Source organism: Maylandia zebra, linkage group LG8, assembly GCF_041146795.1.
Source record: "Maylandia zebra isolate NMK-2024a linkage group LG8, Mzebra_GT3a, whole genome shotgun sequence".
In the NCBI taxonomy this organism is placed as follows: domain Eukaryota; kingdom Metazoa; phylum Chordata; class Actinopteri; order Cichliformes; family Cichlidae; genus Maylandia; species Maylandia zebra.
In genome coordinates, this window is record NC_135174.1 from 21,371,120 (window position 1) to 21,398,753 (window position 27,634).

The following is a 27,634-nucleotide window of genomic DNA, read 5'->3' on the forward strand; positions in this document are numbered from 1 at the left end:
CCCACACACATATACAGTGACCTTCTCTTTGCTGAGTAGGCAAAGAGTCAGGGGTCACTGCCTGCTGTCAGCCTGTCAGAGGGAGGAAGAGAGAGGGGAAGTTAGAAGGAGGAAAGAGAGGAAGAAGGGATGTGGATGGAGATATGTACAGAACCGCATCATTCAATAAAGACTAATGCAATCAGAGGCGGCCCATATCTGTCACGCTTAATGCCGGCTGATAGAGTCGCAGCAATTTAAAATGCTCATGGTATAATGCATTTCCCTGTGCCTCTTACAGACTGATGATGCATCACATCGCGTCTTGATGGCTCTTGTAGAAACAGATAACCTGCTCTGCAGCATGCTGAATTGAGCCTCCTCTGTGCCTTTCCATTTTGCTCATTTCTATCTTAATCAGCTGAGAAGGAGTTTCATCCCGGGTTCATCCATTAAATAAAACAGAAGTCGCGTGAAGTTTGCTGCCCAGCCTTTTAGAATTATCGCATGTAATTATATGAGGGTACCCATCATTAAACTTTGAATCCGAAATCTTTGCTGGAAAAAATATCCATATATCCATCCAAAAAAAAGTCTGAAAGTGTTTCTAATTTCAAGCATCTTCTAGAATCAGGAACAATTTTTATTAATTCTAGTGAGAAAAAAAGCAGTCAGGAACACACTGTAAACAGAAACTGCTTCATCAATACTTCATTCAGTGACTGCATGTGAATGAATTTGTTTATGCATGTCACACTCTGCACTAGAAACGCTTACCACATCTTCTGTGGTGTTTCTTTATTTCACAGGGGAACACAGGGAGGAACGTTATTATTTGATAATGCCATTTGGTCCAAAAGGTCACGAGGATGGGAGGAGAGAGCGAGAAGAAGGAGGAGGAAAAACGAGTAGTATGAGGCAGTTATGGTGGAGTGGTGTTGGTGGTCAGTCCAATGGGAAACCAGGTGCTGATGTTGGGATAGTTTCCATAGTAACTCCTCCTCCTCCCTGTCTGGTTCGCTCCTCTTCTCTCGCCAACACTCCCGTCACACATAAGAACACCCACTGAAACAAGTGCACAACTGCTCGCTCAGACCTCCCATCTTTACCTCATCGTGGGCTTTCTGCGGTTTTGCTTTGATATCTGTTGCTCAAATCAATTTGAGCCTTTGTGTGGTCATATTTATTTACCATAAAGCTGCCTTCTTAACAGTCGTCTGCCTTGGTGGAGCAAATGTGTACATAAGCAAATATCTCAAACAGCAGTCAGATTGTGCAATCTTCTCCAAACAAACACAGCTAAAGATGGTAGCTAGCGTACAAAGACAGGATTAAAGATGGAGTGCATTTAACAGCTGAACATCAGTGTAAGGACTCCATTCAGTGTTTCTTTAAAGTGCATCTTGAATCAGCTCCTCCAGTAAGGTCAGGGCTGTTCATTTTACAGGAGGCGCCAACCTTCAGCTGCCAGTTTCCTAGTTCTATAACTCATTCTCCTTCCAGCACCTGATGAAGGTGTCGGTATGACAAAGTAGTAGTATGGCCAAAGTATGGCTTGTACTCTCAGTTGAAATTTAATAATGCCTATGTCAAGTTATATGTAACCAAAGTCCTTCTAGAGGACATTTAGTGACACAGCAGTCATCTTATTAACTCCCTTTATTTTGAGGCTTCTATCAAAATTATACTATACCCATATTAACAGCAGGCAGATACAGTAGGCCAAGATTTTTTTAAAAATACACTGGACTTCATGTTTAGTATATAACAAGAAGATGTGCATGCTACTGCACAGTTGAAAGGGCTCTAATCCCTTAATAGTGCACAACTAGATGATTGGCTCATATGTTTTCCAGTTCAGCTGTTGATTGGCTCCTTGGGGGCAGAGCGAGGACAACCGCCATCCAGAACTGTACCATAAATTTCTATTGAGGATTCTTTGTTCCATGTTAATATGAGTGTGGTTTTCAAATAGAGTCATAACATAGATATGAGATATGAACCTCAAAAACAAACAGCATTCACATCACCATCATGCCTGATTAGAACAAAGAAAATCATCTTTGGCTTTGGATATTTGCTTACAATAAACACTAACACTTCACACAAAGACATGCATTTGTTCTTGACATACATGAAGTTTGAACTATTTGCACATTGTGAATGACAATAATTACCTATAGGTGTATGGAAGTCAATTTCAGATGTTTTCATTTTAGTCATTTTGTTCTTGAGCTGGGCTTGTATATAGATCCAGTAGAAGAGAGAGAAGAAGAGCAGCAGCAGCAGCTGGCCCAGGGAGCCCAGAGAGAGCACCTTTGAGCTGGGCTCAACACAGCTGGAATCCCCTCCCTCCCGGGGATGGGCTGGAAAAAAGTGTTTGCTCTGCATGTGTGTTTGCTGAGGAGCTTGGATGGGATCCCAATCTGTACATCTAGTTTACACCACATGCCCCAAGTATGTGGAAGCCTCAACTTTTGCGAATTTCAAAAGTGGATGCTAGTGCATGTCTGTGCATTACACAGTTATACATAGTGATGAATTAAAACTACAAATTACACTCATTTTTATATTTCAGGGTTTTTTTAAGCCTCAGTTATCTTACAAACATAAAAATATTTCCATTTTTTGGTGGAAATGTAAAGCAAAAGCACTTTTTGTTGCCTGTTTTGGCATCTGGAAGTGCAACTTTTGTGAGTTTTGCCACTTTCGTCTAAGGTTTCTGTGATTCAGTGCTTTTACTCAGACCAGTGAACAGCCTTGCTGACACTGGATTAGACCCATTTTACCTTCCTTGCATGAAATGTATGGACATAGCCCCTGTGAGCTCACACAATGTTTAGAGAAGTCCTGTTAGAAAGCCTTGTGCTGAGCTTTTTGATCATCTACATATTGGTGTTTTTTTTAAACCTGACATGACATCAGAGAAATGGTTCTGACTAAAAAAAAAACAAGGACAGTGCATGCCACATCCCCTGGATCTTCCTCCTTTACCCAGGTCATAGAGAAAGGGTGCTGAGGAATCTTTCCCATCGCCTTTGTTTTAAAACCTTGTAGCCTTTTTGCAACCTAAGAAGACCTCCATTATGGCTGTTAGAAAGAATGCAGGTTCAAACTTCATTCTTCAGAGCAGGAACCCAATCCATCTTTTATACTATCTATGAATACTTGAAATTGTATTAGCATTGTCCAACTTTTCCCAACAGATCAGGGACTTAACACCGCATGCTTCTCTGTGTCTGGCTGCAATATTCCCCACAATCTGACAATGGTGCGAATGGATTTTAGCAAAAGTCATTTGTAGGAATTTTCCTCTGTATAAGAAATGAATGCATACAAAGTCCTGGCACAGTAAATTACCAATTCCATCATAACTTTAGTGCTTTAATAATGTATGGTTGGCGCACCTGAACTTACCTCACGGCACACTGGCGTGCATGGGCATACCATTTGAGACCCACTGCATAACACACACAAATCATGAGTCAGGGGGATTTCAAACACTGTTCTGAAATATATGCACACCGAGGTTGCTAACTGAAACAAAAGTTGAAACTAAAACTAGTTGTGGAAAAAAAAGTTACACAGAGTGCTTGTCATGTTTCGGCTGTGTGAAGGCAGGCAAAAAGGTGGACCCAAGAGCAGGACTCACGGAGACATAGGTGAACTCAAAACCCTCAGCTTTATTGAGGAAAAGCAGACTGAACAAAGAACTCGCTAGACTGGAATGCAAATGAACTAGCAGGACGGCAAACAGAACACACGGGGGGGCGGGGTAAGAGGATGAACAGACGTTAACGACGCGACACTGACACAAAGACACACTGGGTTTAAATACACTGAGGCAGTAATCAAGCGATTACACACCTGGGGAACACACCTGGGGAAAATCACAACTGACGAGGCAGGGGAAACGTAACCTGAAAACACTCACATAAGACAAGGACCTTCAGAATAAAACAGGAAACTAACAGACACAGAGGACCAGACAAGACACCCTGGACAGACAGAGGGACATACGGGCAGAGAAGACTAAGCACAGGCAACCTAAACTAAAAATGAGGGCAAGATAGCAAGACCTAAACCAGAAATAATCATCATCATCATCGGATAGCTAAAGGAACAGAACATAATTATAATCAAAACAGTATCACCAGAGAATAAGAAATGATCCATAATGCAAAAATAAACTAAAACATAAGAAACTCAAAATGCTGGGTCGAACCGACCCAGGACCGTGACAATGCTGTAAAAACGTATTTGCTCTCCTCCTGATTTATTCATTTTTTGCATGTTTGTCACCCTTGTTTCAGAGCATCAAACTAATTTTAATATTAGACCTGAGGAAATACATGGTGCAGCTTTTAAATGAAGATTTTTTTTTTTGTCTAGCATGAACAACCTGTTTAAGATAATGCCAAAGCATTTCAACCTGATTTAAGTCAGAAGTTTAAATAGGCCACTCCAAAACCTCTTTTTGTTCATTTTCACTTGTTTAACATTCAGAGGTGGACTTGCTGGTGTGTTTTGGACCATTGTCCTGCCACATAAACTAAGTGAACTTGAGCTTCAGGCTGGACATTCTCTTTCTTATATAGAGCAGAATCTATGTTTCCATCAATTACAACAAATTCTACAGGTGCTGAAGTAGTAAAGTAACCCCAGACCATCACACAACCACCACCATGTTTGACTGTTGGCATGATGTTCTTCTTATGAAATGCTGTGTTAATTTTATGCTAGATGTAGCAGGACTCAAAACTTCCCTGAAAACATTATGCCTTTGTCTCGTCAGGCCACAGAATATTTTTCCCAAAATTCCCAGGGATCATCAAGATGTTATTTGGCAAATGTGAGACAAGCCTTTGTGTTCCCTTTGGTCACCAGTGGTTTTCTACTTGGAACTCTCCTGGATGGGTCGTTGATGTGCTCTTTGAGATATTTTAATAGCCTGGCCGCTTCGGGGAAAGTTCACCGCTGTTCCAAATTTACTCCATTTGTAGATAATGGTTCTTACAGTGGTTTACTGGGGTCCCAAAGCTAAAAGTGGCTTTGCAACCCTTTCCAGATTGATAAATGACTTTGTATCTCATCTGTTCTTGTTCCTTTAGATCGTGGCATGATGTGTTGCTTTTGAGATCTTCACTTCGTCAGACAGTTTCTATTTAAGCAATTTCTTGAGTCAACGGATCTGGCGGCAATCAGGCCTCGGTGAGGCTAGTGAAAGTGAACTCAACTTTCCCCCAAAAATTGGATAATTAACAATAAATTAATTAATAATTTAAAACCGGGAGGCAGTTAATCTGTCACATATAGGGCCAAGTAGGTCTGGAGAGCTTTATTCTCTTAATAAATTCAATAATCTTTTTAAAACTGCATTTTGTGTTTGCTAGGGTTATCTTTGTCTAATATTAAAAATTGTCTGATGATCTGAAACATGCAAGTCAGACAAATATGCAAAAACTAAGAAAGAAATACTAAAATCCACTAAAACAAAACATTGTGCTCATAAAACTGGAAAGGAAATGTATTTCTTTTTCAGCTTGTTGCATTTGACAACAACCTGCCCATTGAGGTGTGGGTGCATCTCTTTACCTAGACCCAGGATTTCAAGATGAGTGTGATTCAACTGTGTTTGTTTGGAATACCTTTTGTAAGGTTCTTAAATCTTGACCCTGACAAATACCCTCATTATGACAAATAAAAAGACTAAAACTAAAACTGAAGCTAATGAAAAGACAGCAAAAACAAAGTGTTTTAAAACACTTAAAAAGACAATTGAAACAATAAATTCCACTGTGGGAACAATAACTAAAATCAATTAAAATCAGAAACTGAAAATAAAATAAAAATAATAATAATGCTCAGATTCTTATCTAAGATATGGCAGCCATAAATTATTGTTGAACATCTCAGTCTAATGTGCTGACACTATATGGTTGTGGATTTGTTCCAGTTCAGTCACTAGAGCGTGAGATTAACACTCCTGGCACAGTTAGTAAGACACTGGTGGGCTTTAAGGCCTGACACAGAAATGGCACTAGCTCATCCCAAAGGTGTTGGAAGGGGCTGAGGTCAGTGTTCAAGGGCCTTATCCACCCTGAAGGTTTCTCTTAACTGGAACTAAGGAGGGTGTGAACAGTAATATGTCCGTGTGGTGTCTGAACACCGTATGTAATCTATTTTCAGATGGATTATGTTTTCTCTGTGTGAGAAGAGAAACAGATTGAGAGAGATCTGTAAACTGACACGGCCTCTTCAATCCGTCCTTTCCCCCACAGTTCACTGAATCGCTGTCTTTACTCTCGCTCCTGTGGCGCCAGTGAAGTAAAGGCCATCCTCACTGTCACTCACGGATTTAATCATTCGGATCTACCCAGGCTCTCGCCTCATTTTCTGCCTCCGGTAATAGCGTTTCAGCTTCGTACGGGCGGTGAGTGCGCCCTGTCCAAGGTGCTGCAGCGGCGCGCGGCCCCGCCCATCCTCTCCTCTCACTCTCTCTCTCTCTTACACACACACACACACACATACACACAAATACACATTCACACTCCATCGTTCTCCTGCGACCACGTGACGTTCCCTCTGTCGAGTCTCGCGGAGAGCATCAGACTGCACCTTTTCCTCCTCAGGAGAACGGAGAGAAGGAGAGGGGGAGAGCGGCATTGAGTCACAGAGAGAGAGAGAGCGAGCGAGAGAGAGAGAGAGAGATTGAGCGCGAGAGAGGAAAGGGAAGCTAGAGAGAGTGTGTATGAGAGAGAGAGCAATAGCACCTTGTCGCCTGGAGGCGATCCTATGATAGTTTCGTCCCTGTCCGGTAGACCGACTCAGTCTGCCACCAGGCGCGCGCCTGCTCTCTCCTCTCTCGCGAATTCGGGGGAGATTCTCCTCAAATGGAAGGGAAATCGATGAGCCGCGCGCGGCACTGTTGCCACGGAACCACAGGATGCGCGTGAGGTAGGTCGGTTTTCTAGTGTAATATGTGCCTGAGCTGAGGGAACACCGCGGTCGGTTTGCCTTTTATTTACCGGGGCGAGGCTGCCACGACACTATTACAGGTGTAATTCCAATTAAAACAGCAGGTTAACCGTATAAAGAAAAAAAATAAGTAATTAACATGTAACCGGTGAGCTAAGCTGTAGTTAACGTCAGGCGCTAAGGGCTCAGGTGATGAGACCGAACCCCCGGTGTAGTCGAGAGGGAGAAAAAAATGGAGAGAAAATATAGCCGCAAATCGAGAATCGATATTTCAACCGCATTCATTCACCCCGTCTATCAATAACTGTGATGTCGCCGCTTTTCGCCTCTCAAAGACTCCGAGAAGACGCTACGTGTAGTCCACTGTGCGTGTGCATTTGCTGCCACTGTGGGGTTGTGCCGTGTGTGCGCGTGTGAATGTGTTCAACTGTTTGAAATGGGCTCTGAAGCCGTTAATTCGATAAAAGCGAGGCGGTTTGAGTCATCCGCCGCAGCGCGCGGTGCTGCTCCCGCTCTTTGTGATGAACCTAACACGGTGTTTGACGGTGCCGTGAGGTAGCCTCGTTAAACCCATTTACAAAATAAACTGAAACACGAAAGCTGTTGATTAAAATCTGTAAGAATACCGCCAGTGTCAGAGTGGGTCCAGCTGTTCTTTTTGGACATTAAGGCCGCCGCAGGTATGCCACCTTATAAAAATCTCCTGCGGCATGATGGGAGCTCTGCTGAAGGAGGTGCTGTTTGTGTATGTATGTATGTATGCGCGTGCCTATATACTGTATGTGCTTGGCTTAAACCACTGCCGTGTGGGCTGCGTGGAAGTAAAAATTCTACGTGTTAATCTGTATGTTTATAAAGACTTATGTGGGCCTGCTCCTTGTGTAGTGTGACAATATGATGTCTTTGTGTGTATGCGCGCAGAAATGCACGAGAAAGAGTAATCTGAGAACAACAGCGGGATCAGGTTGTGTATGTGTGCGCGAGAGTTTGTGTATTGTATATATGTATGCGTGAGTGTGTGTGTGACCCTGGTTGATTGTGCCGTCTCTGTTCTCTCTGTAGGTCGCTGGAGAGAGTGATGACGCGGCAGTGAGAGACACACATACCTCACTTGCACACACACATACATTCGAACACACACAAACACACACATATTTTTTTTTGCCCACACACACTTTAAGTCTTGCCCTACTAAGAAAGGGAGGAGGGGGAGAAAATACTGCTATGACGGTGTCATTTCTCTCCATTACCAGTGTGTGAGACACACACACACACACACACACACTTGCACTTGTACTCCGTGGGGAATTGCCTGCATGGGGGATAAGGCCCTATCTAGGGCACAAAGATGGAGTTCACATACAATTTGTCACATATCTAACACTCACACAGACGTTCACACAAACACACACACCTGGAATCTCATATGTCAGAAGATAAGAATAAAGACTGAATGGAGAGGAGACACTGAGCATCTCAGAGACGACACAAACAAGAGGCCAAGGGAAAAAAAGATGTCCAAAGCATACTGAAAGGATGGCGGGAGCCGCTGTTTGACCCCCTCCCTTTCCTGGAGCTGAATCCTATAGGAGCCAACCTTTGAAAGGAGCACTTGCAAGATAGAAGGGTCACCTGAGAAACCCATAAAGAGTTCTTCACAAGCCCCTACAGTTGTCACCATGAGCTGTAGGCTAGAGGGAACACCCCAGCTCTAGCCACTATCTCCTCCCGTGTGTGTGTGTGAGTGTGAGCGTGAGTGTGTGTATGAGTGTAATGGCGGTTTGTGTTTGGGCGGCAGCCCCACTGCTCTTCCTGGGGCTCTGCCTGTGCAGCGTGGGGGGCCAGGCCCAAGGTGAGGTCCTGGAGTTTGGAGGCGTTTCCAGCCAGTGGGGGCGGTTCCCAGTATGGAACGCTTGCTGCGAGAGTGTGCTGAGCTTCAGCCTGCGGACTCACAGCCAGGAGGGCCTGCTGCTCTACCTGGATGACGAGGGATTCTGCGACTTTCTGGAGCTGCTGCTTCTCCACGGTCACCTTCGGCTGCGTTTCTCCATCTTCTGTGCTGAGCCGGCTGAGCTGCAGTCAGGTGTGGCGGTGAGTGATGGGCGGTGGCACGCAGTGCGTGTCAAGCGGGATTGGAGGAACACCTCGTTGGAGGTGGATGGGCGATTGGAAGGATGGGCAGAAGTGAAGAGTAAGAGAAGAGACATGACAGTATTCAGTCATACCTACATGGGCGGGGTGAGCCCAGAGCTACATTCTTCGCCCCTCCGCCTCACCTCTCCTTCAGTGCGGGAACACCCTGCCTTCCGTGGCTGGATCACGGCAGTGAGCATCAATGGCTCACTGGTGACACTAGACGGCTCAGAGGGCGTCACAGTAACAGCTGGCTGTGGCCCAGACCATCAGTGCCAGAACGGAGGGGTGTGCAATGTGGTCAACGACCAGGCTGTCTGCGACTGCTCCGACACCGGCTACCAAGGCAATGACTGCAGCGAAGGTAAGGCCCAAAATCATGCTGACCCATCATATACATCCCATCCTTTACACATACACATGTACACCTCAAAAGACACATGCACATACGCTTACATATGTGGACATATATGTATACCTCTCTTTACAAACACCAAGTCCTTCAACAAAGATATCTATTTCTCATTCACACCTTCACATTTACCTTCAATTTGTGTGTATGGACCAGGAGCCTTCACAAACAGTGCAAGACATGCATACTGATTATGTTTGAGATTGATTTCTTACACCTGCCGGTGGCTCCCAGTTTAAGTGAGCTCCTCCAGAACCCAAAATTAAGCCCACTCCCAGGAAGAGAAGTCAGTGTAGTGAAGCTGGAGAAGAGAGCTTGAAAACAATTTGAAACAAATTCTTGAAAGTCACTAAAATGGCTGGCTGCAGGTTTTGAGGAGCTCAGTAGGTGCATTTGGCAAAACACAATAACTATATAGATCAGTTGTGGACATGGCTGTTGGCTCATGTTGAGAAACTCTAATTGGAGCAGGGCTTAGATGCTGGAAATCAGTGGTTGTTATATGGCCGACACCTGCCTGCCTGTGTTAATGGATTTGCATTGATTCTAAATGGCCTTCAGAGGTACCATACATAGGGTGCTGAATGATGTGTGTACAATCTATCGCCTGCCATTAATTTGAACAGCTTGCAGCCTGTTAAGATGCTCTGTTTGTGTCTGTGTGATTGTGTGTAATGATTTTGTGTCAGTGCTTTTATGCATAATAAAAAAGGAGACAGTGTTGTGTTTATAAAGATGAAAAAGTCAGACTATAAACGCTTGTAAGTATGCCGCAGATCGTTTTATAACTGCTAGAAGACCTTCTCTTAATACTTCCAGTAGTGCCTTTGGTCACTACAAGTGCCAATACATTGGGCAGCGTACTGATGGCTGTTACAAAAATGAAACAGCTGCTTAATGAACTCAGCTACCAGGTTATGGTTATCATTGCAAATTCATTAATTTCCCCCTTCTAAGTTGTGTGTGTCTTCAGATTTGCTTCAGTTCATTCAGAGATAATTTGCATTCTTAATCGATAGCTCTCTAAAACGAGTCTGTGCTTTTTTGTTTTCAGCACCAGCGATACCAATCAGGCCCCCCCCCCCAGCAATTGATTTTTCTTCTTTTTCCTCTTCTTTTTTTTAAATGACACAAATGTATCAGCCAAAAAACAGCCGAGTGGCCTTCCATCATGGCTAACCTTAAACCCCACCCAGCACCAATTTCAACATCACACATCCCCTTTAGCCACCCGTCATATCACACCCTAGCATTTAGTGGACAGTAGGCTGGCTTAGGTTACCATGGAAACAGGACTAATAAGAAGACACGATGAAAGATGCGTTCCTAACCCTCCTGCTTCCACGCCTCAGCTCCAGCCTCCCCCCTTCTGCACTCGTTTGTACCTGCAGCTCCAAATGACTTCAGGCATCATATCTGCCACGCAGTCTTTCCACTCTGTTTACACGCATGTGGCAGTGAGTGGAGATTACTGCGTGTTTAATCTAGGAGGCATGTTCACAAATCGGGCCACCTGTCCTACAACAAACAAGGGAGATGCACACAAACGAGGCAATTAACAAACAGTTAATTAAAAAAAATAGGAAGCATAAGAAGTGAACCTAAACTAACAATGACAGGTTTAGTTGTAAAGTCAACACACTGGCTTCAGGTGTTGCCAGGGTTGCCTGTGTTGTCCACCTCTAGTACCTGGAAAGAAAATAGCCACACACATTCCATAGCAGGTGCAGATGGGCATTTTAAGCAAAAATATTATTCAGTACTTATCAGTTTCAATGGTGTCTTTACAGATTTTGCATTGGACCTTGTTTTCAGTTGTTTTTCTTCAGAACTTTAACAGCTGTTGCATTTTGTGGACTCACAGAAACATTTGATTTCCCCATGTCTCACATGGTGTAGTGGTCTGGCGATGGTCATTAACATCTGTCCATCTATTTTCTTAATTGCTTATTCAAATGAGAGTCATGTTGGAGGGCTGGAGACTATCCCAGCTATCATAGGTCACACTGGACAGGCACCAGTTCATCACTAGGCTAACAACAGGGAGACAGACAACCATTCACACTTACAGTCACACCAATGTCCAAATTAGAATCAGTTAATACCTTAACATGCATATTTTTGCACAGTATCGGCACAGGCAGAATATGCAGACTCCACACAGAAAGGCTGTGTTACCTCCTACCAGCCACTGGTAAAAACAAGGTGATATCTAAATGTTTTAAGACAAGAATCAGTGACATAGTCTATTTATTGATTTTGAATTTAATGACTTTGAAATGACCTTATTAACCACTACAAAAGGCAACATATGGGCTTCTTTTCAATATACTTTTTTGCTTCCTCCCCTCACATCTCTTTCTCGCATCTTAGCTCCTCCCAGTGAGGATATAAGGTGAAGATGCAAGGACGAGATGCAAGGACAGCGGTGCCGAAGCTTCCATTATACAAATCCATGGATCCATAGTGCCAGCCTTAAGAGCTGCTGGTTACTTATAACAGGCTTCACAGTTGGACGCCCTGTCTAACTCATTCATAAAGATTTCCTAGAATCTTCTATAAGGAACAATTTAAAATTTTACCTTTTAAAGACAGATGGATATGAAAATCTCTTGTTTATAAATTCATGAAATATGAAAGTTGTTTAATACATTGAATTAGCTGCAGCTATAATAGTAATTAAATGAACATTTTAAATCCTCTAATTCATGTATAGAACAGTGCTGTTTGTTCTGAATTGTTACATTATTATTTGCACTAAAATGCGCCACGCGGCTTCATAAAAATGTTTTCGATTGTAAATGAAAAAACAAATTGGGGCTTTGCTTGACGGCACAGCACAACAGTGCATTGCGCCTCAGTATGTGCTTTCTGTCAATCCTGTAAATGACACTACAAAGCAAGCACTGTAAAAATAAACTGCTACATGTGGAGTTTTCCGGGTCATCGGAGGAGAGGGGATGCGAGGAAGCAAAAGTTAGTGCAATTAAAAATCAGACGCAGCACGGAGAGGGTCGTCAAAGGCAATAATGAAAGTCTTGACCACCACTCCTAACATGCCACGGAGATAAAAACGGTATTAAAGTAGGTACGTTTATGTTCATTTGTGAGGAAATAATTAGTCTATATGAGAGAGAAATAAGAAGAAAATTAATTAGCAGCTGTTTTGATGATTAAAAATGAATTAATTAGGAAGAAAATACAAAGAATGTCCCCGAATGTAAGCATTTGATGTTTTTCTTTGTCATATATGAAAGTAAACTGAATATTTATTGGGTTTTGTACCGACTAATAAAACAAGCAGAGTATCTTACCTTGACTATTATTTAACTATTTTCCAATATTTTATGAGCAAAAAGCAATTAATTGGGTGAGTCATCTGCTGATTAAGTAATCATGAAAATGCGTTTAAGCCACTTCTAAAGTAGAAATGCCAAATATTCCCTTGATCTAGTTTCTAAAAAGTGAGAGATGCTGTCTTTTTTGTCATTTGTATCATTTTACATTTAATATATTTATGTTTTGGGCTGCTGGTCAGAAAAAATAAGAGTTTAAAAGCATCATCTTGTGCCCCGGTACTTAACGCCAGACAATTTTTAGTATTATTTAGTAGTTTTGGCATTTTGCAGACTAAATCATTAGTGCTAAAATAAATAGCAGTTGTTGGGCTTTTGTGCTGCACGTGTGTTCAGGAAGTGAAAGGTGAAGCTATGATCAGCTCTGTGCAGAAACTCAGTGCTGCACTGAGAATTAGGTATGATCCAAGCCAGTCTAATCCAGTCTGCTGTTCTGCTGCTGCTGCTTAGGGCACAGTGGGAGACAGACAGCAGTGGCACACGCATACCTGCACAAACACGTGCAACACAAAATATACAATCACACAGAGAAACACATTCACACAGTGCACTGGCTCCAGCACCAGCATTAGTCACAATACCACTGAGGTTCCTAACAGCGGTGTAGCTTTACAGGCTAAATAAGAGGTGAAGACATTTTATGGAAAAGCTCACACCAGATACAATATCTACTTTTCTCTGGCACTCGTCGCTCAACAAGAGGCCACTTATTCCTTTTAAGGGGGTGTTTTATATTCCTAGTGTTGGACTCACATTTCATTTGTGAGTGAAGCCAATTGTTTTGGAAAACATGCGCCAGAGTCATGTTTTTTCTCTTGGCACCAGTGGCTGCTGTTAGTAATTGTAGTCACATAAATTGTAGTCTCGAGTTTGGAGGTCTGCTTAGACGGATGTGCTTCAATGTCTTAAGTAAGAAGCTTTGTAGCATTACATGGTTAAAATAATGTGGAAATTCTCTTTTCAAACTAAATTGCAGCTTCAGAGAAAACATATTATTGTGTTTTACTTTAGAGCTGAAATTTGCTCTGAGACTTGGTATTGTAGCTTAGCATTAAGTTTTGGTGTAAGCAAATCAGTTCAGACTCTTCTCTTTTTATTTTTGTAGATTAAGATTTCAGAGTTTAGGCATAAATGTTGAATGAAAATGATGTGCAATTGTAACACAACATTTTTCAATGTTTTCATTATTTTAATTATTAATTTGCATAAAATTGCAAAACTTCTGGGTTAAAATGGCCCCCCCAAAAAGAGTTAAAAATTTCACTGGCTGTCTGACCGGGTTGCACCCCAAGGCATTTGTAGCTTAGCTGAGCCAGGCTTTCCCCTCATAGCCATGAGGTTTGGCAGATAAGGATATAGTGCAAAATAGCATGCCTTTTATTTGCAGTTTATGCATCAGAAATGGGTTGATACGCTACGTTTTGGGACATAGTTTTGAGAGGCATTTGCAGACAGTGAATTTCAGATAACAAACACTGGAAATAGCATAGCTGTTTTTGTGTGCAGCTGCATTTTTGGTTTCTATATTTGGCCAGCTTTTCACGTATAGCGTCACAATTATTAATTGCTTTTGGATTTAATATATTAAATTCTTTATGGGCAAAAAAAAAGAAAAGAAGAGGCAAATTCTATACCCTAAATTCTAAAGCAATCAGTCAAAGGAAAACTAGTTGATTTGTGCAGTTGCTAGAAGGGGGGGAATCAAATGCCTTGATTGATAGGAAGGACAATAACAAATTCTGTGAGGGAGGAAAATGCATCAGTTTGTTATGTGGAGGAAACTGCAGTTAACCAAAAGGGCAACTCAGCAATTAAAGAAAAATGAGAAGGTGGGTTCAGCTGTGTCAAGCATATCAGCAGCAGTTTTTTCATCTGTCAATTTCATCAGTGCACATTAGGCACAATAATTTTTTTTTTAAAAAGCCTAAAGAAGCTTAACAGTCAGCTCTTGAAGGTTAATTGAAATCTTTTTTAGTTACTTACTGGTAGTAGTATTAAAAAAACTCACAGACATTAGTTCTGGAAACAGATTTAATGGACTGAGCTTTTCTACTGAAAGTGCAGTCTTTCTTAGCCAGCTAACCAACACACAGACCTTGGACAGAAGAGTGCAACGCCATCTTTAAATTCTCAGAATCATTCTTGGTTCAGAGATATAAAGAAGTTGGTGAGGAAAAACTGAGCAGATGATGTGTTTTCTTTGGATAGCCCACATTTTCTGGAGGGCTATTTTGTGTGTTCTGGATCTATAATATTTATTTTTAAAAAAGCTGGCCTCATGCGCTGTTGTTCATTTTGGTGTGACAAGATACCGGCACTGTGGGATATCTCAAACCCCAGGAACCGCAGGCTGAACCAATATATATGCATCAGCAACACTAGCAGTGAGTTACTCTTACGGATTTATAGTTTTTCAAAGGAAATTCTCATTCTAGATGCACTGACACACTTTAGAGGAGATAATTCTCAGTTTGTGTTTAAAATTAAGTGGATGGCTAAAAAAGAAGGGGACTAGAGGCCCAGGACTGAAGCAAAAACATGTTAATAGCATCTAAGGTTGCAAATATGTTGATTGTAGGTTGTGAAAGAGTTGTCGCTTTCAAAACTGGGATGATCATTATTTGCGAGTATATGAGCCGACACTGTGTAGTTGTTTTGTGTAGAGTCAGGCAAAGCCGGGCATAAAGGTTTATCTTTTATATGGTACCTTGAAATTACTGTGTTATTTTGAACCCAGCAGCCTCGGTGTAGCTGCACAATAAAGCTTTGAGATAAAATTATAACCCTCTAAAAATTAGAAAAAAATTCAGTTATGAATCTTTAATACAGAATGAACATGCTCTGCTAGAGGAAAATATGAATCCTTAGGACTATGCTAGAAATAAGCAATTTAGCTGTGGCAGTCTTAGTTTCCGTACACGTTTACAATTACACAGTATCTTCAAGGCTCCCAAATGATCCACTTTTATTCCTGCTCATATTTTTGCAGATTTGTGTCAAGCCTAGAAGTATTTGCAAAGCGTAATGTTGTTATTTACTGTAGGCATTCTCAGCCCTGAAAAAACTGCAGTATATTACATATTTAATACCAGTGCAATGAAGGAACTATTTATGAGGGTTTTGTTCCGGAGCACATCAATATGTCACTTTGGTGAAATAAAATGATTTGAGATACTCAGAATATAGATGTAGTAAGTGAAGACAGTTTGAGCAGAGCCCGTGCATAAATGTAATTACTGTCTAAGTTATTTTGCCCTCCAGTGAAGGCAGAGTGAACCTGGCTTGTTAGGCCTGGCCTGGCTTGCATTGTCCTTGAGGGCAAATCACTGTTAGCATGCTAATGGTTCCACCTGTTTCTGCCATGCCACCGGCACAAGGGCAGAGGGAAGGAAACACTCACATGAACACAAAGCTCAAGACTCACACATCCACACACAGGCGCCCAAAGTTTCATGTACACACAAGCACACAGACACACACACTCTGTCCCAGTATTGGACCATGCATGCCCCTTGTCTTCCTGCACTGCTAATCCATCCCTACATGTTTACCCTGCTATTTCACATCATTATTACTGCCATAGTCGACGTTGGTGTGAGTGTGTGTGCGTGTGTGTGTGTGTGTGTGTGAGAGAGAGAGAGAGAGAGAGAGAGAGAGAAAGCGAGAGAGAGAGAAGGAGGGGAGAGAGGTAAAGAGGATGTGGGAGAGATTGCGAGATTGAAAGTGTGTGTTGCATGCTATATGTCGGGGGGCTCCGGGGAGAGGAAGCGGCTACAAGGTAAGTTATGGGGTAAATGGCTCTTGAATCCAAACCTACAGGTAGGACTGTATATTTACACCAACACCCCCTCCCCACCCCTCTACCTGAATACCCCTACCTCCACCCCTGTGTACCCTACAAGTGTGGGTGGGCGTGTGTTTGTTTACGCTCTTAGATATGTGTTTTTGTACCCGCGTGGAGTCGTAGAGAGACTGTTCATCTGTATGTATAGATAAATCTCAGTTTTGGCTACCAGTGCAGCATGGTATCCATTGTGTCCGTGCGTGGACTTTTGCATGTGTGTTGCCGCGGTAACCCCGGACAGGTGTGCATGTACAGTAAGTAGCCATGGTAACCCAAGGGCTGAGCATGCATGTTAATGAATGTCTGTCTCTCTCTCTCCTCGGCCGGCCGCAACACCTTTCCAGAGCACAGCTACACTCCAGGTAGGTTGTACTATCTATCTATCTATCTATCTATCTATCTATCTATCTATCTATCTATCTATCTATCTATCTATCTATCTATCTATCTATCTATCTATCTATCTATCTATCTATCTATCTATCTATCTATCTCTTAGTTCAAACTTTTCCTCATTCTTCTCGCTTCTTTTTTCTAATCGACACCTTTCTTGCTCTTCAGTTAACTCGTAATCATGATCATCTTTTCTTTTTCATCATTCCTCTTCTCGCTTTCACATCTTTTCCATGTCAGTATTACCTTCATCTCTCACTCAGCACATTTTCTGTTATGGAAATACATTAGTAATAGATAGCCAGGTTAAAAAAAGGTAACCAGCCTAGATGTATGTTGGTCTGTGTGGGTATGTAGGGGTTGGATGCTGATATCTGGTAAGTACTACATCTCATGCGCAATCATCTGAAGTGGCTCTTGCCTCGAGGTTATGTAGACGCGCAAATACTGTAAAGTGTACGACCTAGTTTATGGCTATGTGCAAACGTCTGTGTTCATACCTGTTTGTGCGTAGGATCGGTGCCTAGGATAAGTAAGTGTCTTCAAAGCGAGGGTTGTTTTGGGTTTTTTTTAGAGATTTTGTATAATTTAGATGACTCATGCACTCACAGATACACACACCGGCACAGAGAAATTTAGCCTTCATCAGCATGCCATTGACAAACTCCTGTATCACAAAATCACATACATGCGCACACACAGACCCCATGATCCTTTACTGTGCTGACTGTGCTCTTGTCTTCCTTTAAGGTCTGGCACACCTGATGATTGGCGACCAAGGTATGGCCTCCTCTTACCTCACTTCCTGTTGTCCTCTGCTATACCATCACCCTTCCCTCCCCCTTACCTCTTAACTCCCCCTACACTCCTCCAACACTCCTTGTATCCCTCCCCCACCTCATCGCCACCTGGAGCCGAAGAAAGTTGTCTCTCTAGGCACTGAACGAAGGTCAGTTTTTTCTCCGTGATTAAGACGTTAAACAGTCCAGAGTTTTAATTTAAGCTGAAACGAATGCAATTTGCTGAAACAGTTAGACCTGAACCATGCCTTTGAAGATTATTTTAGGTGTTAAGTGATGAATCTGAGAGAAACTTCTTCTAAGATATATATTCAGTAGTCAAGGCTGGAGTAACGGGAGGGTGTAGATGGCTGCTGCTTCAGCGCTTGGTTGGATTAGACTTGGCAGGGCTCCAGGTCATGGAGATGGATCTATGGGCCGACTGACCGACTGACAACATGGATGGTTTGATTTGGTCTTTACTATTCACCTCATTTCATTTTCTCTCATCTGTGTGTAAGAGTTTGACTGAGAGGGATGTGAGTGCTGAGTGTGTGTGTGTACGATGTAGCCATACATGTGCATGTGTGCTCTTACAACAGGGTTTGAATCAGTGACTGGAAGCTTTCAGAGAAACGCACATCCGCACTCCTCCATGGCTTTTCATCTGCTTCCAGCATGTCTCGCTCTGCCGTTGCCGGTGCTCACATGGGCTCCCGTTAATACGTTGGCGAGCGCATGTGATTCTGAACAGATGTTCCTGCAGCATATGAAAGCATTGCTGCTACACCTCAAAACACAAGTTGCCCAGTGTTTTTGAAGACATCCCCAAAAACAAGTGCCACTGGTCTGCTTGAAAACTGTTCACTGATGGCCAAAAAACTCACACTGCCACACCTCTTTTCTTCTTGCCCCACCCCCTTCTCCTTCTCCTTCTTTGTTCCTGCCCTCTTACACTCTGTGTGGGACACCACCCTTTGTGATTTTAGGAAAGCTCAGAGGTACCTCCCATACTTTTTTATGTATCTATGGCTAATGAGCTATTCTGGATGGTTTTGAAGTTGAATGTATTGACAGGCTCTTGAATGTATGGTAATTTCAGACTTAGAGCTGTTCAGCTTCAAATTCTTATGTGCAATTGCTGTTAAATTGGAATGTTTCATTTTTGGTAAGGTAAGGTGTTGACGTATGAGTGTGTGTGCATATGCGTGCGTGAGCGTGCTGTTACTTTTGCCTGCATGCGTGCGACTGAATAGAAGCTCGAGCCTACCGTGCTTTTGAAAATCGGGAAGGTAGGTGCTGCTCGATCGGTCGGCTCTGCATGACGCTGATGAATACACTGATTGGCCCACATGAAGACAGGCTTGATCGTGACAGGCTGATCTGCGTCTATTGTGCTCTTTGATTGGATGAGAGAGACGATGTGATGACGGCTGTCTCCCATTGTGACAGGGCTGCCGTGCATTCGCTGAAATGTGCCATTTAATGAAATGTTCATCCTAGCTAGCAGATAGAAATATCTTGAAGAGAACAAATGATGTCTCTAAACATCTATCATGTAAGACATCTCTATTATGACAAGTATATTTCTATCTGGGCTTTTTTTTCTGTGTTTTGATTGCTAAGTAAACTCACATTGCTGAAGTTTCTGCCTTAAAATGTCTGCCGTGAATCATCCAGGTGGCAGTGAAAATTTAATGGCTTCATCTGGCTTATGCTCAGCATTTTAAATCACCTACTTAAGGACAGACATGTATTAACATATGTTTCCAGCATTATTACACAATGTATTCAGTGTATTTGTGTATAGTGGATGCCCTCGCTATTACGGATGTTTGGATTGTGATAGGCTAAAAAGTAAAACTGTTTCTCTTATTTATTTTTTAAACCTTTGAAGCCTCTTTCAGACACTGTACACATGAAAAGGCTGCGTGTGTGTTTGCGCGAGTGTGTTTTTGCTCTGCATACTGAGATGTAAAGGCTGTCAAATGGTGCAGACGAAGCCTAGCTTAGGTTAGCTCAGCGTAAAGAGGCTTTTTGAGGAGCCTGCAAAGCTGAAATGAGTTTCTTTGAGGGGGTGGATTGGTGTGGGGAGGGGTGTCTTAGAAAGATATATAGCATATGTGTGTGTGTGCGTGTGCGTTTGTGTGTGTGGGCAGGAGAAATTGAGAAAAAGAGACCGTGCCTGTGAGAGAACAGCTAAAGGAATGAATGATAGAGGGAGCAGAGAGGGAAATAGGAAGCGAGGGAGAGATAAAGTGAGTCGTCTTTTCTCCTGTGATGTAGAGCAACTGCCTGTATCTGCAAAGGGACAGCGGTGCTCCTGTCTGCCCTCCCAGCCCAGTCATTCACCAAGGGAGATCAGCCCTGATGGGGAGCGCTGGACCTTTCCCCTCCTCCATAAAACACAGTTATCATTCTCCCTGGAAATGATACCCACAGATCACTAATCACTTTGAGTGGGTGAAAATGCACGAATTGTGGAGGGAAGAAAGAAAGGAGGGAGCCAAATTGGATTTTCATAAGTATCGAGCAGCCAAAGGAAGAGGGGGGAAATGGATTTTTTCATGAAAAGTATTGAGCAGCAATAATCTGGATGGAAAATGTGCTTAAAGCCAAGTAGCAGATTTTGCCCTTTTCTTTTCTCTCTGTCTCTCCAAGAATAGACCGTGAAGGGTTCTGGGTGAATGAATGATTGTAGATTCTGAATAGGATTGACGAGTGGCTCTTGGTCATAATTGGCAGCTATGCTTGTTTATGATATTTGTATGTTCTTCGAGCTCTGAAGCGGGCTGCCTAGTTAATAATGGTTGTTTGTCTGCAAGTGTTCTCGATATCAATCCAACAATCTATACGCTACACAGACAAGTGGTCAGCCTCGCTTGAAGTGACCTTTAAAAATGCGTGTACGTGAACGGACGGACAAACAGACGCAAACTCACACACAATAACCTTTAGAGAGTGCCCGCTGAGTAGGTGAGTGAGTATGTGTTCAGTGTAAATATGCATGAGTAAGGCTGCCTGCACATATTCTTCACGGTCAGTGGATGAAGGCAGTGGAGAGCGAGGTGTGTTTGCCTGTATGTCAGTGTGTGTCTTGTGTGAGTGCATGGGTGCATGTTCAGGGGAGGTGGATTGTGAGTCATCAGTTGTGACTCATAGAGCGTCGGCAATCAAAGCGGCTCATTTTAACACATTGTCTTATGGTAAAAACACGCAGATGGACGCACACTCCTGGCTGTGCACACACATGCCCAATATCACAGTCTTTGGATTTCTTTTTGAATTGTCTCTTTTGTGCGTTTCCCCCCCGCCTCTCCACCCCCTTTTGTTCTTTCATGGATAAATGCGCTTTTTCGGAAGAACGAAAAAAAAGCACACATGTACACACACATACACATACGCAGTGGACGAGCTCCGTGCTGACTCCACCATATGTGGGGTTGGGAGTGGTAGCAGACGCCAAGACAAGAGGAACCAGTCGGTACCAGCAAAGTACAGCATGTCTCCTACCTCTTACTCATCACCACCAACAGCCCTAATAATAAATCATACAAGAGCTGTTTATTTTTTAATAAACTACAGGCCTGCTGAAACAAAATTTAAATACATATTTTTGTTAGTCTAATTACACTTGTATAATTTCTCAGCACACTCTCATCTTACTCTGTTATTTTAGGTGGTACTGTTGAAATGCTTCGCCCCTCATCAGAAGATTAATCAGCAGCAGTGTAAATTATTGATAAATGATGTGTTGCTCTTAGCAAAATGCCTTCCTTTTTAGTTTTAAATAATTTAGGTCTACAGATAATGATTACTTATTGATTAATTGGCAAGTTAGTTTTTTGATCAACAGATTCTGGTGCAGTGCACTTTTATTTATATCATGCCAAATCTTTTTGCCAAATCTCAGCAAAAGCCACCTAAGGGTATATTATAGAAAGAATGTGTAGTGTAGCCATTTACCTCGACCAATTGGTGGGGCTTCTATTTTTATCTATTTTCTTTTTTTACCCGTTACATTAAATGAAATAAATAGAAATGTTTTACAGCCCAAGTTGATGTCTTGGATTTGTCTGACCAACAGTGAAAAACTTCAAAATATTAAGTTTACTCACATGTATGACAAAGCGAAGTAGATACAAACTCCATGGCATTACTAGTAGTATAATCAAACAAAAACATTACCAAGATTGGGCATTAATTTCAGATTAATTAGCCTAGTTAAACACAATATGTTTTGGTTTAGGCTGGTTGATCCATTGTTGACATTTTACTCCCATGGTGAGTATTTTCCACCATATTATGACATTTTAAAATGATTAATCAGCAAATTAATCATCTCCAAAAATTTTAGTTAGTGTCAGCACTGTCAGGAAGCAGTGAAAGAACAGGCCCTGCGTTTATGCTTTTAGGTACAGTGAACAAGTATCAACTCAAAAATGTAAATTCACTCAGTTATTGTTTGCGTTGGCCTGATTTCTGTTCCTCCGGCTAATCCTAGCAAAGTACAATGAATGAAAGATACTCATCAGACGCACATTAGCCGCTGATGTTGTAAAGCTTACATAATTAACAAGACGGGCAAGTGAGCAGCCTCCAACTCGAGGTGAGAGAGAGAGATGCTTAGTGTTAGAAGGCAAGAATCTGATGATTGGCTGCCTGCCTTACTGACTGGCATGATTTTGTTTCCTGATGGCCTCATCTTGAGCTGTGAAAAAAGAAACTGTGCGCCCTCTAGCAATCAGCAATGGTAAAGCAATTGCAGCAAAGTTTTTATTGGAAAATTGACAATTATCCCAGATATAAACTCTCCACTAATGGGACTAATTCTGCCTCTACTCTCCACTACTAACACCCATTACGCCACTGTACTACAACACTCATTAATGCTTAACACCCATGCAGTTCTTGTAATGAAAGTCACAGCACCACATACAGTGCTCAGCCCCCACATTATCAGGGAGATGCAGTTACTGAATTCAACATGGGAAATGTGCTGCAATCCCACTACTAAATGTATACTTTTACTGGTAATTATATGCAATTACCAGCTCATTAGCAAGCGTACACATTTACATTTTTTAGCATTCACTGCAACGCTAATAGGGAACACGCAAAGCCGAAGCACCCTATAATGGCCTAAAAATAAAGACATCAAACGGACTCTCCATTTGCAGAGGATGAAGGGGAAAGATAGAGCGGAGGCTGGCAATGAGTATGTAAGGGAGGGTGGGAGGACGGGTGGATGGGATAGGGTAAAAGAGTGCAGAAAAGTGATGGTGACGAAAGATAGGAGCGAATTCAGAAAGTGGGAAAAGAAAGGTGGAAAGAGAAGGTCGGCGACGCACGGGGAGACAGGAAGGGAGATAAGACTGCAGCGTTTCTCAGCAGGAGTGCTGCATCTCTCCTTGGGCTCCCCGACTTGACAGAGCCTCGCATCAGCCGGCATGGTATTCATCAGTGATGCACGTACCTCATCGAACACGCACACTCAGACACACACACTCCATTTTTAGAAAGAAAGAGAAAGAAACAGGGTACTTGGTGCTCCAATTGTTTCTTACTTGTCTTAGCAATTTCCATTGTGCCTGGGTGGGAACCGAGAGTAGCGGCCCAATTGGCGATTCACTTCACTACCCCATCTGGCATTTGAAGTTCATTTCTTCGCTTTTTGCCAAAACGACACATGAACGAGCATACGCACACTCAAAGGAATCGTGCATGCATACACAAACACTCATTTACTTGTGGCACTTGTCTGGCGTAACTATGACAATTAAAATAGCCAAAGTGTTCATTAAAAACCCATCACATTACCTTTATGAAAAGAGCTCTTTATGTGCTTGTTATTTGTTAACAACATGCCACAAGAGGGTTTCATTAGGTGCGTGTGTGTGAGAGATGTTAAAGCATGTGTGTGGATCTAAATGCTGCCAATTGTCTGCTTTTTACACATTTTTCTAATTCTGGTGCTCTTCTACTTTACTGTGCATATGTGCCATGTTGTATGTACTGTATGTGTTTGTCTGCATGCCGGTGTGAGTGTGTCTAAAAGGGATGAAACTGACTCTGATCTTATCCAGCTTAAGACAAATACACTGTTCTGCCTGAAGACATTGTCATGGAAACAAGCCAGTTTCCCTGGGTACCAGAGAGAAGGCCAAATTTGAGCAAGACAGAGAGAGAGAGAGACAGAGAGATATGAACACAGATAAAAGGAACAAAAAGGGACAAGATATAAAGGATTGAACACAATGGCAAAAAGTGTGTTGTTCATAGTTTTTTTCTTAACATGGAAATTGAAAAGGATTTCTGATGTACGGTATTATTTTTGTTATGCTCTACTTCTTCTATTTCTATCTCAAAGAAATTCACTTAAATGATTGTATCTTCTCAAAAACATTGCTAAATTTAATATGATTTGCAATAGTCCTGAGATGGACCTTGTTGTTGTTTGTCCAAGAGGTTGTCTGGGGAAGCCATGGCTAGCCCTCGGACCACCTTGCACAACTAATGACAAAGCCTGATGGGGGGGAGGGGGCTACATGTAGAACTGTTAATACATTTAATACCTACTGACCATCTACGTGTTTCTCTGACACATTTAAATGGCAATTATCTTATGAGCCTTATCTTTATCAACAAGATAAATATCTTACACAAGCTCCTATAGTGCATTTCTTCATTGAAGTGATGCCTGAAAAAGAAAAGAAAAAAAAAGACTATTTAGGCTACATTAATTTAACACATAGCAATAAAACCGAGTCATCCATTTCTGTGCCACCCCGGCGTTTGGTTTGACACTGGCCACCCCTATAAAAAATGTCTGGCTCCTCAGTGGCGCCAGCCGTGGGTTCAGACCTTTTAATAGGCTCACTCCACCACATTGACTGATGAAAACGCTAGTATAACGGTTCTGTTTGATAAACAGCAAACCATCCATTCATCGCTAATGGATGGTGCGTGGATGATTTGCTGTTTATTAAGCAAAGGCAATCAAGCAGTCCTTTGTTTTTAATATTCTAAATAAGTTTTAAATACACTACATGGGACTCAAGGAGACTCATATCTTCTTACAGATATAATTCTTTGTTGACAAAAGGACTGCTCATAATGATTCTTTTCAGTGCTGTTTAATGTGCTGCTCTTCTTTTCAATTATTCGATCAGAGCTAATTAATGGAGTGCTTAATCAACAGAAAGCCATCATTCATCCAGGGAATCAATTAATGAATAATCCAGTATCGTAAACGATAATCTCTATAGACATACACCTGAATGCGAATTTACATAAACTGATGGTGGGGAAGATTTTGGGATTTGTTAGATTAAGGTCCAGATTAAGCTTGGGTTTTCTTAACCAATCATAGTTAAGCAGGCTTTGGTAGCTTAGAGATAAGTCCAAGAGTTATTGGATTTATTATAATCCATTCTCAAAACCATAATTTATTTTATGAAGACATTTTGACTTTTTATTAGCTTTGCACTAGTATCCAATGACCGATTAACAGGATTGGCTAAACCTTAAATTTTGACCTTTGACCTCAATAGTTGTGTTGTGAGCTAACTAGTAAAGTAAAGTAAAAATGTATTTATATTGCACCTTTCAAGATAAAATCACAAAGTGCTTCACAGAAACTAGAACATAAAACAACATCAACCAAAGGCAAGTTCGTCCCTACAGCCCTGTCACTGATTATGATTAACAGTAAAGGTGTGCCGGACTTGCTGGAGTATTCTGAAAGACTCAAAACCACTGATCAGTGCTGCTATAGGACAAGAAGTCAAAATTCTCAGTAAAGGAATTGTGGCATTTCTTTCAAAGCGTTCTCCAAAAAGTCTTTTTAAGTTTTTGCAACATCCACATCCGTATAATCTATAAATCTCCAGGCTTCTGCATTGACCTGTCATTGAAATTGTAGCACCAACATTATCACACATTTGTGTCTTCAATCCACGCCAGCAACGAAAGAATGCAAAAGTTTCTTTCTTTTCAAAAGTTATAAAATGCTGCTGTTCACTGTTAGAACGTATATAAAAATTCTTATGACTGATGATCATGATTATGTAGATAACACCTGGTTTCAGTTGCATCTGATTCTTTCAAGTCAATGAATCACTGCAAAAACAAAAAGTTGGCTTTACTTAAAGTAGTGTGAAAATTCAACCTGAAACAAGTGAATTGTGCCATCTTGTAAGGTTTTTTTTTTTTTTAAAAAAGCCAACTTAATGCAGTATTAACTCCCTTATTCACAACAGGCCACAGCCTGTTTTATTCATTGGAGCAGGATCTTAATGATATGGTCTAATGCCAATCACTTGTTAGGCAAAAGTGTAAACCACTACACTATGGAGCCACTTCCAACTTAATATAGTGTACGAAGGTAAAGGAGATATTTTTAATCTTTAGTTATATCATGCACCCAGAGCACTTGCATGAAAATATATGACCATTATTTGTTAAGCGGCAAGTTTCAGTTTGTGTACCATATACCACAATGTTTCCAGAAAGACTTGTTTTACTGACATCACATTGACTGGGAGTCTCTGCTATGGTGGTCTATTGCTACATAAGCACTTGAAACCACCCTGCATATCCAGAAGAACAAAAAGTGTAAACATGACATAACATAAAAAATGATCACAACATTACTAGATTAATTAGCAGTCCTGTGAGTCTTACATTCCTGCTATTGCAGAAATTATATAAAACCTTCCTATCATCAACGATTTGCAAAAAATGACAAACATTTAGAAGAAACCATTCAGACAGGTGTCTATATTGTTGGTGATTTTTCAACTCAATCACAGTTTCTGCACTATTCTTCACTTTTAGGTCAGTATTGTATTTTTCTGTGCTGGTGTAGCATTTTTTAAAGTGCATATTTCATACTGGGAATAAATGCTTTCAATTGAACAACAACAACAAAAAAGAAATAAGACATCAACATTGCAGACGAGCAATCTGTCACTTGTGTCCTGACAGTAATATCCTCCTCTACAGTATTGCTCCCTTGGCTGTGATGTGATAGCCCAATCACTTTCAAAGCCAGATGCTGTATATCACCGAATAGAGATGGAAACGGCATTTGCAGCCTTTAGTGAACTCGACTGTATGAATTCTCACACTTTAACTTAATATGGAAACTATGCATATGTTAGCATACATTTACATACATTTCCAATGCTGGTCATCTATCTGTATAGTGTACGAGTGTATAGTTAATCCACCTGTCTGTTATTAAGAAGGGATGCCTTCGTGCAGGATGCTTGAGTTTATGCTGCGTGTGTGTGTGCATGTGTATTTGCATGTGTGGACAGTCTGAGAGGAGCTGATAGCAGAACTGCATGGTGGGCTAAAAACGAGGTGCAAGGGAACTGCAGCGTGCTATCTTCAGAATGACAGGGCTGCCATGATTGAGGCTTGCTACACTAGGATTTAGATACACCAGCATTTTTCTGTCTTTACCTCTCTCTAGCCATCCATCCCTCCTTCTCTGCCACTCCCTTTCCTTGTCTCGTCTTTCTTTCCTTCTACCTTATTCTCTCTTCTCTTCCATTCTGCATTGCCCATCTCAATGAGTCTCCTGCTCCCTCTTTTTTTATTCCTTCTCCTTTCAAATTCTCCAATGCATCTTCCTCTTTCCCTGCTTCTTTCCATCCTGCTCCCTCTATCAGGTGCTGTATAATGTAGGCTCCCCCGACGTGCTCCCAGCCTCCATCCGCCATTTTGATTCAGTACAGCTGTCCATGATAAT

The 27,634-nt window shown here is 41.8% G+C and overlaps 1 protein-coding gene across 20 annotated transcripts in view; it reads left to right on the forward strand.

The window, feature by feature from the left end:
• The first annotated feature begins 6,557 nt into the window (after positions 1–6,557).
• The window catches only part of nrxn1a (neurexin 1a), a 66,502-nt gene continuing 45,425 nt past the window's right edge, over positions 6,558–27,634 (forward strand). For 10 of the 20 annotated variants that reach the window (XM_076887594.1, XM_076887599.1, XM_014410313.3 and 7 more), the window contains exons 1-4: positions 6,559–6,936; positions 8,020–9,454; positions 17,047–17,064; positions 17,846–17,875. In XM_076887594.1, the coding sequence (XP_076743709.1) occupies positions 8,722–9,454; positions 17,047–17,064; positions 17,846–17,875 (781 nt within the window). In that variant the 5' untranslated portion in view covers positions 6,559–6,936; positions 8,020–8,721. Of the gene's footprint in view, positions 6,937–8,019; positions 9,455–17,046; positions 17,065–17,845; positions 17,876–27,634 lie in introns of all 20 variants that reach the window. The other 10 variants (XM_076887597.1, XM_076887601.1, XM_012921847.5 and 7 more) reach the window with 3 other exon arrangements.